The sequence below is a fragment of the Antennarius striatus genome, chromosome 12 (genome assembly GCF_040054535.1).
Source record: "Antennarius striatus isolate MH-2024 chromosome 12, ASM4005453v1, whole genome shotgun sequence".
In the NCBI taxonomy this organism is placed as follows: Eukaryota; Metazoa; Chordata; class Actinopteri; order Lophiiformes; family Antennariidae; genus Antennarius; species Antennarius striatus.
In genome coordinates, this window is record NC_090787.1 from 13,454,039 (window position 1) to 13,470,048 (window position 16,010).

At 41.9% G+C, this 16,010-nt stretch overlaps 1 protein-coding gene across 1 annotated transcript; it reads left to right on the plus strand.

The window, feature by feature from the left end:
• Positions 1 to 278: 278 nt before the first annotated feature.
• On the plus strand, positions 279 to 15,739 carry dync1i2a (dynein, cytoplasmic 1, intermediate chain 2a). Its single transcript, XM_068328555.1, has 16 exons — positions 279 to 374; positions 1,264 to 1,381; positions 2,255 to 2,369; positions 3,402 to 3,489; positions 4,961 to 5,076; positions 9,659 to 9,745; positions 9,887 to 10,049; positions 10,142 to 10,241; positions 11,076 to 11,201; positions 12,931 to 13,077; positions 13,162 to 13,275; positions 13,435 to 13,568; positions 14,591 to 14,735; positions 14,970 to 15,110; positions 15,225 to 15,350; positions 15,601 to 15,739. Exons 2-16 carry the CDS (start codon positions 1,274 to 1,276, stop codon positions 15,712 to 15,714), a joined length of 1,824 nt encoding a protein of 607 aa, XP_068184656.1. The 5' UTR covers positions 279 to 374; positions 1,264 to 1,273; the 3' UTR covers positions 15,715 to 15,739.
• Positions 15,740 to 16,010: the final 271 nt, after the last annotated feature.

Genomic DNA, 16,010 nt, shown 5'->3' on the forward strand with positions numbered 1-16,010 from the left:
TTATTTTGTCTTTATCATTATTCAAACCATTAGAATATCGACACAATAGAACAGTCAAAAATATGAGTACAGCATATTTTTATTGTTGCGGTTACTATAACGCAAGAGTCTTGAGTTTGCTCTTCTATATTGTTGACTTCAAAAAGATTCATAAATATAATCACTAGAATCCAAGCCAAACACGTCTCATTATAAACGCCACCAAATGACATCGATTAAGCTCCGAAGTGACAATCAGCGACCTCGTATGGCCGCAGCGCAGCCACGTCAACGCGAAACGCGGTTTTTGGGCCCTCGCAGCACCCGTAGTTTCGTTGGCAGCCTGTTTGTTTTGGCTATAATTGTTTTCTGTAAAATCAAGAACCTGCTCTCAGGTTTGTAATCGCACCATTACGTCGTGTTTGCAGTAGTATGTTATTCTAATGCCTGTGGCAGAAAATAATATTCGTGTTAGTTGCTGTTGCTACATTCATTGTGCGGTCTAAGTAGAGCTAATGACAACACTGCCGACCAGGCTCCTGTCAATTGTTGTAGCTACCTGCTAACAAAACAAGCTAATGCTAAAACTCTAGCCATTAGGGTGCAAATCCAATATTAAACAACATTTCCACAGTAATATAAAAGCTAACTTACAATCTTCGTGTTACTTCTCTTTATTAACTAACTAAATGTACATTAAGCTAACTTTAGCTTAGTTTCTAGCTGTAATAAGTCAAAAGAAGGAAGGCTAAACGTTAGCACCGGCACGGGCCGGGTGCATGCTAATGTTTGGAATTGCTTACCAATTACTCACGTAACACTTGACAGCGGTACAAATTGACCAGCATTTAGAAACACATTACTGGAATGATTTTAGACAGCTAACCGAGACAAACGTGATGGTAGAATAATTCAGAGCGAACAGTTGTACGGGCTGTAGGGTGGGGCTCTGTAGGTTACCTGTCAGCGACTGGGCAGCCGGGTTTTGGATTGAATAGAATGAAATGACTGTGAAATTATTTAAGTATTTATCTCTACTTGGTGACATTGTTTAACCCTCTCACCTGAAAAACCCGGTAAATGATCACTTCAGCTGTTTTCTGCCATTTGTTTCCATGGCTGTTTGAAGTGGTGCTGATGCTGGGTTATGTTGGGTTGTTTTTATTCAAATGTGTTTATTTGTCAGTGGCTAATTCAATCACACCATTAGAAGTGTTAAAAATGCAGTCGAATCGAAAGTGTTTTTAATGAAACATAAAGATAAACTATGTTGTTTGCACACAGCTGTGGCACCATGTCTGATAAAAGTGAGCTGAAAGCAGAGCTTGAAAGAAAAAAGCAGCGTTTGGCACAAATCAGAGAAGAGAAGAAAAGGAAGGAGGAGGAGCGCAAGAAAAAAGAGGTGATTTTTCCATTTGCCGATGTTTAATGTGTACATTAGTGTTTAAGATTACCTAAATGATTGATGGTAATGTTTAAGTGTCATATAATATTGTAAAATCAAACCGTCTTGCTTCAATATTTTCAAATTGAATCCCACTGTCTTCATGCTTGTCACATATTCTTTTATATGCTAAAAAAAACACCTCTAAGATGACCAAGATTATGTGTATATAAAGATCTATAGAAGCATTAAAGTTGTTTTTTGTTTACTTTACACCATTTGTCACTAATATTTCAGATAGGTACTTTTTGTATACCACAGAAATGTGTGATTTGAGTTGCAATTAAATTCTACTTTATCATCCAAGATGTTAAAATTAAGTTATTAGAAGGACTTTTTTTTTTTCAGAATATTTACATGAAGCGTTGTTGACTGTGTGACATATTCATTCATTTTCTGAACCACTTCCTCCACTTTAACGGGTTACGGGGGTTGCTGGAGCCTATGACTGATTAAAAAAAAAAAAATCTTAGCTATAATAAAAATAACTTTGACTTTGTCAATATATATAATATATAAATACGTATTAGTATTTGATTCTGATATTCAAACTACAGTGCCTTTTTCTCATTACCGTACAGGGAAGAATGTCAAAATTGAGACAGAAACGCTACAAAAAAATAACTATTCAACTTGCAGTTTGGCTGAAAAAAATGTATGATCTGAGTAGTCATGAACAAAAACTGTCTTATTTTCCATAAATCAGTGTCAATGGCAAACGTTGTTGAAGATCACCCATCACACACACTATGCTGGATTTGATATAACTTTTAAGCACAAATGCTTATACTTGCAGAATACATTAACGGCTGATACATTGCTTATCTCCAGGCTGATCTACTGAAAGATGCTGCACTTCAGCAGGATGATTCTGACCTGGAGAAAAAAAGACGTGAGGCCGAGGCTATTCTACAGAGTATGGGGATAACCTCAGAAGTTCCAGTTGGTATGGTTCTGTTGTTTTTTGGTTGTTCATATGTGTGTAAGACTGAAAGTATATGACCTTACTTATTAAATTCATAGTCCAAAGGATCACTAGAACTCTACACTTTAATATACTGTATCTTGTTTTATCTATCCTCTAGGTAGTGCGTCACATTCATACTTGGTAAATAGTATGTACTTAATTTTCCTTAAAGGAAATCAAAATCGCTGGCATGATGTATGCTCATGTGTTCGACTTGGTTAAGATCAGACTGAGGTAGGGCTGTCACTAAGAATTATTTCAGTTCTTACTTGGCGTGTCATTCTCTAAGAAGCTCCCAGGGGTCTGTTTCTCAGGTATTTCACTTCAAAATACATGAAAATAAAAATCCGCCATGAGGAAACTAACCTACTGCCTAAAAAGTGGGAAAGGAGTAAAATAATGTTTTGAAATGTTGCTGCAGTTTTTAACATACTGTATTCCAATGGAAAGACTTTACATGAATAACCTTTCAAGCATATTTCATATTTTAAAAGTTGACTGCCAAAACACAAGCAAACACCTATTCAAAAGTCCATTGCAGACGATGCTGTTTCACAAGTTGTTCCAGATTTTCAGGGCACCAGCGTGTGGCTATCAGCAGGTGGCAGAAGAGATCCATCAGAAATTAATGCTGCGCCTTAAGGATGCGACCAACATGAAACATTTAAAACGTTAAAGTTTTGTGTCTTTTAAAGTTGTCTGTTTTACTTGTTTTAACAGTTTGATTAAATAATTATTTTATAAGGATTTCCCAGTGTAATTTCTCATCAACATGTGATGAGTATGTCCATCTTAGGTTTATTTGTAGACATCTGCTTTTAAGTTGGCTGAGAAAGTCAAGCCTTTATGAGCATGGGAACAAGTATATCCTCGGAAATCTAAATTAAAATTTATGGTATTTCTGCTGCACTTACAACAAAGTTGCTACTGAAGCACAGATACATTTGGACTTAACTGTAAATAGGGAGTGGTCTTCATATTTTAACAAATTATTATTGTCTGTCTGTGCAGTACCTCCTCCCATCTCTCCAGCTACCAAATCTGCAGGCACACCTAGTGAGGCAGGAAGTCAAGATTCTGATGGAGCTGTGGGACCCAGGTACACACACACACAGACACACACGCACACCTACTTCAATTAAAGTGTGAGTAACAAATGTTTCATGAACAAACACATTAAAAGTCTGTAAACAATGTCAGCATTCTTAATGAGGAAGGATTAATAGTTCTTTCCCCACCTAAAGCAAAAGTTTACATGTGGATGCTTCATTGCTCTACTGCATGTGTCCTGTTAAACAATATTTTCCTGTGCTCTGTTCTCTATGGCATGACTTGCTCATCCCAGCAGGACTGTGATTTCCTTGTCTTTGTTATGGCCTCTGAAGCCTCTCAAACTCCAAATGTGTTGTAGAATAAATTAATTCTGGAGCGTTTTGAGTATTACTGTCAAAAATTAAGGCCTGTTTTTGTTTTGTAAGCTTTTCTTCGATTTCATTTCAATGAGTAGACTATGGATGTGTTTAAAGCATGGAGCAGAGTCTCCTGATAAAGTGTCATTCCACTAGAGTGAATGATGGCGAGTTTATCCCAACTGAGAGCATGTTTATTTAGTCTGTGTGTTGTTGAATTAGGATGAGCCTAAATTAGCAATAAAGCAGCAGGCTGCCAAGATGCCTGGGGGACATCTTAACCCCTAATTAGAGTCCCTTCCCTGGCTTGAAATTTAAGCGCCCCCCGTGTCCCATCAGACCAAGGGACCTGTTCCCCTTACCTGTCGACTCATTTCCCTCACTGGCATGACCATTTCCTAAGCGAATGGAGGTCATGTTTTCTCCCTGAGGGCTCTCTCCCCCCTTAGCTCTCTCTTCACACTGAACTCGGAGCCTTTGTTTTGACGCAGCTCAGGCTACATCACCCTACAGGCTGCACTTTACACCCCGTGTCATCACACTGTCGAGGGTCTGTGCAGTCATACATTTCAACCCAATGTAAGCTTTCATTTCTGAGGCAAAGTCAAGCTCGATTTGACCAGAAAAAAATCCTAATGAAAGATACTTATTTGTGTGTTTTGATACAGTCCAATCAGCATGTTTCGAGCCATAATGCTAACGTTATCTCCTCTCCTCATTTGTGCTTGCTTTTCTCTCATTAATGCTACCTTGTTGGTGTGACACTAACCAGGACTCTGCACTGGGACTCTGACCCGTCCGCTCTCCAACTTCACTCTGACTCTGAGCTGGGGTACTGGACACTCTCTTCTCTTCTTTCCTGGTCATTTTCCCTTCTCTCAATCTATTGCATGACTACTTTGTCTTTCAAATTCATTGCTCAGGTAATTCCACCAAACAAGTTTTGCACACAGGAAGGGTCCTTTTGATAAATTCCCAGCTGTTGGTTAACAAATCTGGAGAATTTATAATTCTCTTCTTCATTTTGTGAACTTTGAGATACCACTCAAAAGGAGAAGAAACAGCTGTTGATGACTTTTATATTTTCATTTTAGGATCATTGCTGGTTTCTTGTATGTGATGTTGAGCTGTGAAAATTATGAGTTGTTCTGTGCTTTTTAGGCGTCAAATTCCAAAACTGGGAATGGCAAAAGTGACACAGGTGGACTTCCCTCCACAAGAAACTGTGTCCTACACTAAAGAGACGCAGACACCCACCCTGACCCAGCAGAAAGAAGGTGATTCTCCAACTACGCTGTGCAGAATGACCTTGAGTGAACTGCAAACTGTGTGTGGTTGAAAATGTGTATGCATGGAGATCAAAAATGTTGTGGTCCCATAAAATGTAGTTTCATTTCTAAGAAAAGTTATGTTTAGTCACTATGCCTGGAGGATTATTCATAATGGGTATTGTGGGTTGAGTTTATAAGTAGGGGCCAGAAGTGAACAACAAGTGCATGAGATTTTATTTAAGATGAAAGTAAAGAAAAGAAAAAAAAGGAAGGTTCAGAATTCAGACGAGCTCTGCGCCTCTGAACTTCACGACCGCCGTTTGTTTCCTGCATAATTAATGAGCAGGATGAGAAAACCAGTGACAGGAAGGAGGATGACGATGGAGGGGAAAGATATGAAGGTAGATGACTGTGTGCTTCCCCTGCAGCATGTCGATATGTGTGTAATTGCCGCACTGGAGCTTTCATGTGGTCGGCCACGGAGAATATAGGACCCACTAACATGCACATGTGGAACACATGGGCCATAAAATATGCAATATTTTGGTGCTTTGCTTGTTCTTGCTGGATAAAATAATGCGCTGTACTAAAAACTGACCAGAAAGTAAGCCTTCAACCATAAGAAGTTCTCCATCTCTTGCATTAGCTAGCTCATGTTTTTAGGCCTCCTTGAAAGCCTGGTTAGGACTTTAAACAATATTCTGTTTGTTAGTTGTTGTTCCATCAGGTGATGTGTATAAAACATTGAGGTGGCATGCAGCCAGAGGAAGATGAAATTGTGTGATTTTGTGGAAAAACTATGAGTAGAGGTAGTGAAGGATGAAGAGCATCCCTGCGCTTCTCATTGCTCTTTACTCTGGACTCTACTGGGCATTGTAAAACTGTGTTAAACACTAATGGTTTCTGCCAGCTGTTCAACACGAGCCCCCCTTCCCCTCTCTGCCACTATATAATCATTTCATCAACTCCCTCGCTTCCCCTGTCTTCTCCCTTCATCGAACAGGCACATAACAAAACAAACTCAGTGACATTGTGCATTTTCACACCATCACTTCTGGCACTCCTTCCCAGCTTGCTCCCCTCTGCACATTTTTTTTGATGTGCGGGGTGGCGTCGGGGCCCGTTCTCTGATTGAGAGATTTATCATGTTGTCAAAAGGAGGCAATGGCGCGGCACTCTCAAGGTCAGCAGGCGGTGGCGTTAGAGGGAGCGGCTGCCGTGTCCAGGCTGCTTCAATCCAAGGGTACTCGCAGCGTCCGCAAAGCATCTCTGAGAAGAAAAAAAAACATTTGAAGGTTTTAGCATCACCTCACCTGCTGAACCAGTGAAAACCCCTGAATGGTCCAGGAGAAGAACATTTCAGGCTGTTTGTTTGTTACTCGTGGGGACAGTGTTGCATCATTCTACCACACAAGATCAACCCGTGGTTTTTGTTGGCCCAGTGTGTAAGGAAATTGCCTCTCCGATGAGCATCCTGACATAAATTCATCAGCAGCTCTAAATTGCGTTTGTGCCTGTGAAACAACAACCCTGGATGCTGCAGATTGAATTTCACGTTCTTTGCACTAGTGGATTATGTAGCATCAGTACGCATTCCTCAACAAGAGGCTGTAATTATGAAGTAAGATATTGTTTGAGGTTGAGGGCTTGGTGGAGGGATGCGTGTGGAGTGGCTGGCCTGCTAGCGCTTTTTAAAAGGCTTATCAGGAATAATAGTCTGTAGAGCAGTTCAGTAAATGTAATATTTAATTGAATGTGAACGGTTTAATCACTGTGATTTCATAGGCAGGTCAAAACTTTTAATCACAAAAGCTCTTAATGGCCTTCTTGTATGAAGTGCCACTTGTAATTGTGGTCAGCTTTTATCCACTTCATGATTAGTACCATTAAATATCTATTGTATTCCGCTATCATACAGCAGCTAATCAGTTCGACAGGAAACTTGGAATATTCTCCTTTTTGATCCACCAGCAGGAGTGTGGAGTGAAGTTAGGGATGTAGGAATATGTTTCATTGGTTTATGCTTCCGTTTCCCAGAGTATAGCTGTCGAATTTTGTTCAACTCAACTTTGTACACATAACTACCGAGTGCTGAAGTGTTGCCTTCTGCTGTTGTTGGTGTATTTTGGTCCCTTTCTGGAGTATTCATCAATAACTATTGAATATTTTCTCAAGAAATCATCTAAGTATCTCTCTTAGGCTAGGGAATGGTGTTTTTAAGAGTCTTTCTTTTTTGGGGGGGATCTTAGACATCATTTTTCCTTTTTTGCAAATGATTTTTTTTTTTTTATGATACGCAATTAAAAGCAATCAAAATGAAGAGAACCATCTCAAGTAGTCTCCGTCCAATAAAATGAGGATTGAATATTTATTTCTTGCACCTTTTTCTTACGTTTTAGTTCCCAATCTGATCAAAAAGATCAGCTAACAGACACCTTATATTAAGATAGATCATGCTGGCTCAGGGTTTCTTCTTACCGTCATCCTGTCTGTGATCTTTGAACCTTGGTGTCATTAGAGAAATGTGTGACCATGTTAAAGACATTGACAACAATAGACTCCCATTTCGCAGACGCCTAAGCCCTGAACTATGTTGTCAGGTTGACCGGAGTCTGACAGCTGATATCCTCCTATTTATTTTCCTTGCATCTACATGTGGAAAAGGTTTATCACTATTTTTGAAGAGTGTTTTGTAAGTCAGTGCTGGAGTTACTATTCGTAAGGAAGGAAAAAACAAAACAGCAGCATGTATCTATTGGAGGAGTTTGTATTCTGGCGTTCTATTATTGGTTCTATGTCAGAGAGGGGTCAGACCCTATAGACCCACACAGAATGTGGAAGACACCTGCAGCAGAGAGCAAAGGTCACTCCGTATACATGTGTGCATCACTGGTGGTATACGATGCATTAATATATTGTCCAGTGACTAAGTGACTAAGACCTGTGATTACGCCCCTCATTCCTGTCCAACCCCCCCCCCCCAAAAAAGCTTTTATTTCTTAAGTGGTGAAAAAGCCATAATTGGGGCTACTTTGAGAAGAGGTGTCAGCGTATGGGACATCGCTGATCCGGGTGAATTCTGTTAAATACAACCCCCCACCAACCACTCCCCTTTGCCAAGCGCTATCCCCCCCCCACCCCCCCACATCCCTTTTCCTACACATCCCCAGCGGGGTCACGAGGATCACTAGCTTTTCTCCAAATGGCCATTTGGGCTGGCAGGTGCATTATACCCTTTATTTTCAGATTGTCTATCCGCTCCTAATGCCTGGCAGGTTGATTGCTCCGGCCGCCTCACCAGGGAAAGGGCTGACGAGCGCGGCTGGGACTAGCTGAAAGACGGTGATTACTGTTTTCCTTTAAGCCTGATTGAGGCCCTTGAAGGGAAAGATTTTAACCTTGTCCTGTTGGTTGCAGAATATGGTCGTACATTGAAATGGCGTGTGTCATCAGCCCAGTTTCGGTAAACTCATCTGTGTACTCAATAACCTCCTTCCCCAAACCTCCATCTGGGGGGGGGGAGGCGGATAAATCACTTTACGGACAAAGTGACGGATGACATTATCATTTAGATTATCTCAGTAGGAAGGAAATTCTGGCATGAGGTGCTGTCATCTCAGATTAACTACAAGGCTCATATGAAGATGCATGCATGTAGGAACCAGGCAAGTATTTCCTCTTTGCTCATGAATGTGTTTTGTCTTGCTTTGCTATTTATTTATTTATTTTTGCGTTTAAAGCTTTGGCTGTATACTGTCTTTAGGAGACCTGTTTTGAAAAAGAGTGTTCATCTTCTTTGAGGTTGAACCGGCGTGCAGTTTGCCAGCTGGTCTGGCCTGTATTTTGTTGTACATTCACTGAGGTTGAATAGGAGTTGCAGGACCTCCTGCTGGGACGGTAATTGCATAGGCTTCCTGTTCTGAGAGAAGCTTGTCTCGGGGCAGCCAGGCGGAAAAACTCTGTGCCATCTCCATGCCACCTCTGAAGAGCACAAGACAATTCCAGCATCGCCATCTGCTTTTGCACCATGCTGTCATCTGGTCAGACCAATGGGACGAGCCCAGGGCAGCTGCTCAACACCCTCTGCCCTGCTGCCCCGTGGCCTAGAAGGGGGCACATGCTACTTGGATATAGAGGAAACAGCTACTCTGACAGCTACACTTTCTGTTGAATGGGGAGAGACTCATTAACTGTTGGGAAAGACAGGGGTCCCTATGACAACAAGACACCCACTGCGCCGTGTCCCTTTAACATGAATGACAAACTTCCCTGCTTTAGACGAGCAGGTTCTTTTTGAAAAGCAACATTGTGTTGACAAACCAAACAAATGCAATGCAGAGATTGCCGTACCTATGTGAACCTTTTTTTCTTTTCGTTATTCAGAAAAGAAAATAATGGAAGTGGAAGAAGTATTGCTACAAATAATGAAAAGCCTGTCTGACGGATTAATAGTTGTTCTTTCAAACTTGTTCTTCTTCTTTTTTTTTTTGAAAGGAAAAAACTGATATCAAAACGAAAGTGATTTGAAGTTAATTTCCTGCTTTGAGATGTGCTGATTCAATACAACTCTTTATTTTTTGGTCAACAGAGGAAGAAGAAGAGGAAGAACTCAGTCCACCTCAACCAGTAGAGGAAATTCAGAGTGAGAAACCAGACCAGAATGAAGAGGAGGAAGGTACGTCTCTACTCGTGATGATGAAATAATTAGAGCACACTGTACATGAATACACCCCAGCTCTGAGAGTGACTTTAAATCATCTATATTTGTTTATCATAAGAGCAGTGTGTTTCAGTGTATTTGTGTCTTTCTTCCTAGCACCCCCCCACGAGCTGACAGAAGAGGAGAAACTCCAGATCCTGCACTCGGAGGAGTTTATGAACTTCTTCGACCACAGCACTCGCATTATTGAACGGGCTCTGTCGGAGCACGTGGACCTCTTCTTTGACTACAGCGGTCGTGACCTGGAGGAGAAGGAAGGGTAATGATTGAGCTACTAGTGTTTACATGAAAACTTGTCATTTGTTTTGAAGAAGTGTTTGTATTGATTGGCGGTTTATTGTCCTTCCCCAGTGAAATCCAGGCCGGAGCCAAACTTTGCCTCAATAGGCAGTTTGTTGATGAGCGATGGTCCAAACATCGTGTTGTCACCTGTCTCGACTGGTCCCCACAGGTCATTTTACTTACGTTTGTCATTAAATCAGTAGTTGAAGTCCCTTGTGAGAATGGAGCTTCTAAATTTGTTGTTCAAAATTTTCAATCTTAGAAAAAAATGTGTTCTGAAATAAAAGAATCTGTGAATGAGTGCAGCTAATTGGCTGTTAAAACAACTTAACTTTCCCCACTCGTAATGCTTTATGATTACATAGCTTGAGTTTGACAGCTTTTACTTTCAGCCACAAGTCCCCCAGGAAAAGTAAGTTATGTCCCACACAGATTGTCACTTAGTTGGGGGCTATAATGATTTGTTTCCTCTGGTGTCTGAGGTCATTTAATGCGTGATTCCACAACAGCTTCTGACAGTGATTGAACACCAACACTTTGTTCATGGAATTTTCTAGCTCTCAGGGATACCCGGGCCCTTAGTGATTTGAAATAATAAATTCAAAATTTTTAAATCTGAGATCAGGCATTAGAAGCAGCAGAGGTTAGTTGTCTCTTTGCGCCTAGGTAGTGTTTTCGGTGGTGGGTTCCTGTCTGTGTTTTTTTATATGCATGTGCGGTTGGTTTAATTTTTAGCTTCCTGGTGAGCTGCTATGTTTTAGCCCTCTGCAGCTTTTGATCACATTTAGGACAGGAAATAAAAATGTATTTTAGCAAAGTTCTTAGAGGGGTACGGCTTATTAAACGAGCCTTACACTTTGGGGAAAGGGTTACTCACTCTTTAATGCATTCAGCAGCACCACACGCAGCAGGCGAGGCTTGTCCACATGGAGCCAAGCCTGGGGGGCATGTCTGCCTCCCCCTCACATTCATCTGGGCTGATTTTTTTTCCCTTTGTCATCAGTATCCTGAACTCCTGGTTGCTTCATACAACAACAACGAGGATGCTCCCCATGAGCCAGACGGCGTGGCTTTAGTGTGGAACATGAAGTACAAGAAGACGACTCCGGAGTACGTCTTTCACTGTCAGGTACGCAGAGCAATGCCCTGCTGCTCCCCCAAAACCACCACCACATCGTATCTAGTGGATTCTTCTGTGACAAGAGAGGAGCATCATCATCATCACTTCTGCATTCTGACCCATTTCTCCTCGCACCCCCTCACACACTGTGAGCTCACTGTACAGGAATCCACCTCCACCACATCTGTCCACAGACATGTCCGTGAGGCACCGGAGAAGACGTGTGGTGCAGGAGCAGAATGGAATCCGAGCGCTGCCGCAGGAATAAATGTGTTGGACAGGGCTGGTTATCATGTGCATCTAAACAAGGGCCCTGTGTTCAGGCAAGCTGGTGGGGAGAGCAGCACAGCTCCTCCACTGTGCCAGGCCTTATTATAATGCCTGCCCCCAGGCTCCTTCACCAAGACGAGCTGAGTAGAACCACATGTTCCAGAGCGGATGTATATCCAGCCGTGTTGCTCAGACGAATAAAAATGAACAGGAGTGTGAACACAAGTTTTCTATGTGCCTCCAAGTTGGCTAATAAGAATTTGCTCGATCGTGCTTCAAGAAAAGTCATTTTAAGACAAAAAAACGTGGAGGTTAAACTATGATTGGTGAAGTAATTTGTGCATTTAGGACACGGAAAATTGGAACTTGTCAAAAACAGTCAAACAGTCCTGTTCAGCAACAACACAGTTTGTTTTATTTGCACTGTAAGAACTGAGGCATGAGCAATGAAAGATGAGTTCAGGTGTTTTTTGGTGAAGACAGCGTTCCGGAAACAGTTCAGTAACCCTGAGATGAAGCAGGAAAACAACAGTTTCAGGTTGATGGGTTTTTTTTTCTTTTGAGTGATAGGAAAAAAGTTAAAAACATCCAGAACCTATTTTCTCTCTGTTTGTCCTTGTGGTCAGTTGCTTCAGCGGAATTTTCTAAGTAGGATTAAATTGTGGAGTGATTACTGTGGTCTTTATAAATAAATGCTGTTTGTATTTTTTTTTTTTTTTAATGGAAAAGGCATTTGACAGGAGATGCATACGTGTGGTTTCCAGTTTATTTGATACAGATACCTGAGATTAATACAGCTGTCCTAAATTAAATGCATGGAGGTATATCGTACAGTTGTTTCCAACACTGCTGGCGGTGCTGTTGATCTGTATTGTGTGTCGCTGACAGGTGAATCTATTCTTTCATTCCATTTATAACAAATAGGCCAGTCAAATACCAACACCTCTGCTCCCTCTTTATTATCCCCTGCCACCAACAAAGTGAGGAGGGGGATAGAGAAGCGCTTCCTGTCTGTCCATCAAAGAAAAAACATTTTAGCCGAGTTCTGAAGTGGTACCTTTTGGGACTTCTGTCATTTTGTTTTCATTTACATTGTTGGCCTTAGGCTTCGTCTGACGGTTGCTTACATTTCCGGAGCGGATTTCAAACACTTGTCAGTATTTTTCTGCACACAACAGCAAAGTACAGAATTGTTGCCTTTTTACGTCTTAGAAATTAATCATTTGTGTTTTTGCTTCTCTCTGGTCACAAGTTTGAATTCAGGAACAAACTGTTCAAGGTTTTTTTCCCCAAAGAAACTTAATGTACTTTGTCTCAAAGATAGAGGTGTATTTTGATATTTGGGGAATTCTATTTATTTATTTAAAAATTGCATCTAATTGAATTAACAAGAATCGAAATTAAGAGCGACAAAAGTTCACATATTTGTCCTGTTTTTCATGCCACATGCTATTTTTCCTCTTGACAGTCTGCTGTCATGTCAGCCGCCTTCGCCAAGTTCCACCCTAACATTGTGGTGGGGGGCACATACTCAGGGCAGATTGTTCTGTGGGACAACAGGAGCAACAAGAGGACCCCGGTCCAGAGGACTCCTCTGTCAGCGTCGGCGCATACGGTACACCTGACGACTGATGCAGTGTGTTGGTCCTTGAGCTCCAACGGCACTCTAAACTGGACTCCCCCCTCTTTCTCCCCACAGCATCCGGTTTACTGTGTGAACGTGGTCGGAACCCAGAATGCCAACAACCTGATTAGTATCTCAACTGATGGAAAGATGTGTTCCTGGAGTTTGGACATGCTCTCTCAGCCCCAGGTATCATATGTCTGTGTTTGGGTGTGACATCTTGATTGTAATTCTTCAGTCTAACAATTTAATGTGGTTTTCCAAAAGCTTTATGTCACCTTTAAGTTGCGTGGCACAGTTTGTGTTTAAATTGAGGATGTTGTTCTGTTCTGCCTCGCTGCTCCACAGGACAGCATGGAGTTGGTGTTCAAGCAGTCCAAAGCTGTGGCTGTCACCTCCATGTCTTTCCCTCACGGAGATGTCAACAATTTTGTGGTGGGCAGCGAGGATGGCTCGGTCTACATGTCGTGTCGTCATGGAAGGTGTGTTTGCAGGTTGTGGCGGCCCGAGCACCACCAGGAAACTGAGGTGGTTTGTTAGGACCCACCTAGGACCGAGTGTCAAATAAATAGAGCCCACTCACTTCCCACTGCAGCACAAATCTAACACTTGATCCCTCGCTGTTTGAGGTTTCACTCCTGCTCAGTCATCCTGTTTTTCTTTTCCGCTTGTCAGTTGTGTTTGTAAAGGTCATTCAACATAAACAGGACACACATGCAGGGGAAGCAAATCATTCTTTCCCCGTCCCTTTTTCTTCATCTCAGTGTATTTCTGTGAGTGGAAGAGTTTGTTTACAGTCATTCGTCCTGGGGAGAATTAAAACTGTAATTCACCCATAATGTTTCCATTTAGGAGACCGGGGCTTCCCTCTCTGTGGATGGTTCCACTGGCGAAGAAATGTGTCTCAAATCACAGCTGCCAGCAAGTAGCATTGTTGGCTCCACACCTAAAGGTCCTGCTGTATGCCTGCAGACTGCTGCAGAGAGGGGTTAGCTGCTAGGTTTTGCACAGCAGACTCACATCAGTAATTGAGGGAATAATTTTCCACCTCATTTACAATGATATGATACTCTCATCACAGTTAATGCATAAGCATCACTCACGCTGAGTATTAACCTTTCTATGTTAATTATCAGCGCCTCGGTTGGTTAACAGCTCTACAACAAGTGGTTGAGGTTCTGCGGTAGCTCGAGCCGCCCTGCTGGTAATCACAGTATACATGTAAAGTATATGTAAATGAATATGTCCAGCAGAGGTCCGTCTGGGTTTATTCTCACTTTCTTTGTGTGTGTGTGTGTGTGTGTGTGTGTGTGTGTGTGTGTGTTTAAAGCAGTACTGACCTTTTAATTTATTCTCTTCATACACCGTACAGAAATGTATATTCAAACCTGATCATCACTGTCACTGAACATCTGCTGCTTTTGGAGATTAGATTTATTTTGCTCAATTTAATCTGTGGCACAATTTGCTCTTAACTCCCACAATTTATTGGTGCACTCCACAGCAAAGCAGGCATCAGTGAGATGTTTGAGGGCCACCATGGCCCCATCACAGGGATCAACTGCCACATGGCTCCAGGGCCCCTGGACTTCTCCCACCTGTTTGTCACCTCTTCTTTTGACTGGACTGTCAAGCTGTGGACCACCAAGGTATGGGATTAGGAGTAGGGGAATGTAATTTCTTTATCTTGATCCCGTCTAATAATAAATCTAAACTAAAGTGATGATCTAGGTTTGATAAACTGAAAAACATAAAATCACTAAGTATTTTTTAGCATATCTATAATTGCAGGTTTGTATTTCTACATAGATCCATGTGCAGATGTCCACACAGTAAAAAAAAACTATCAATCAAGTGATCTTAATATATTTGTCATTCTGCAGAACAACAAACCGCTGTACTCGTTTGAGGATAATTCTGATTACGTGTACGATGTCATGTGGTCTCCCACTCACCCGGCTCTGTTCGCCTGCGTGGATGGAGTGGGACACCTTGACCTGTGGAATCTCAACAACGACACTGAGGTTTTATTTTCCTAATGGCACACATATCTGCTTTAAATCTGGCTGTCTGACTTAGACATTTATTCCAGTAGCCTGCAGGTGTCTGCTCCTCTGATCGGTGTGTCATGGTCTTAGGTTCCTACTGCCAGTGTCACAGTAGAAGGTAACCCCGCCCTCAACAGGGTCAGATGGGCTAATTCTGGCAGAGAGATCGCCGTGGGAGACTCTGATGGTGGTGTTTTTGTGTATGATGTGGGAGAGGTGAGTATCAATCATTACGTTTCTCTTGATGTTCTGTGTCATTTAATCAGAATCTGCTAGGCGTGTAGTTGCAGACATGATTCTGCCTCTTGGTGCAGTTCCTTATTTGGTGAATAATTGCTCGATATAAGAGCATCTTCAAGATTAAATTCATGATTTATCATGGTTTGAGAATGTAGCATATTATATCACCATTACCTACATTGGAAATGTGAACTATGCTTATGTCTTGTCCTTCCCACACACACAGCAAATTGCGGTTCCACGAAACGACGAGTGGAACCGTTTTGTTCGCACACTGGCAGAGATTAACGAGAACAGAGATGATGCAGAGGAACTGGCAGCGCAGCGCCTCGCCATCTGATCCACTTTCCTTAATGTGGTGTTTAAGGGACCTGTGGTGCTGCACAAATATCAGTCCTCGCTTTGATTGGAGGAGCAGATGCAATCACATCATGACTGGAGGAAACAAAGTGTTGATCAGACAGAATTATGGGCATCTCTTGATTTCTTACACCTCATTATTTGGAGAAATCTGCTTTCTCAATTAGCTGGACCATCACTGGGTTTCCTTGGTACAATGTGAGCGACAGCGCTAACAACCTCAGACACTAACGTGACGCCAAACATAAATCAGCCATCCTTTCAACTAAATGCCTT

What these genes read in the sequence shown, in the direction of transcription:
- dync1i2a (XM_068328555.1), top strand. Translation starts at nt 1,274, where the DNA reads ATGTCTGATAAAAGTGAGCTGAAAGCAGAGCTTGAAAGAAAAAAGCAG. An exon ending in CCTGACCCAGCAGAAAGAAG is followed by an intron (nt 5,077 to 9,658) that starts GTGATTCTCCAA and finishes TTTGGTCAACAG; the next exon opens with AGGAAGAAGAAGAGGAAGAA. An exon ending in TCAAGCTGTGGACCACCAAG is followed by an intron (nt 14,736 to 14,969) that starts GTATGGGATTAG and finishes GTCATTCTGCAG; the next exon opens with AACAACAAACCGCTGTACTC.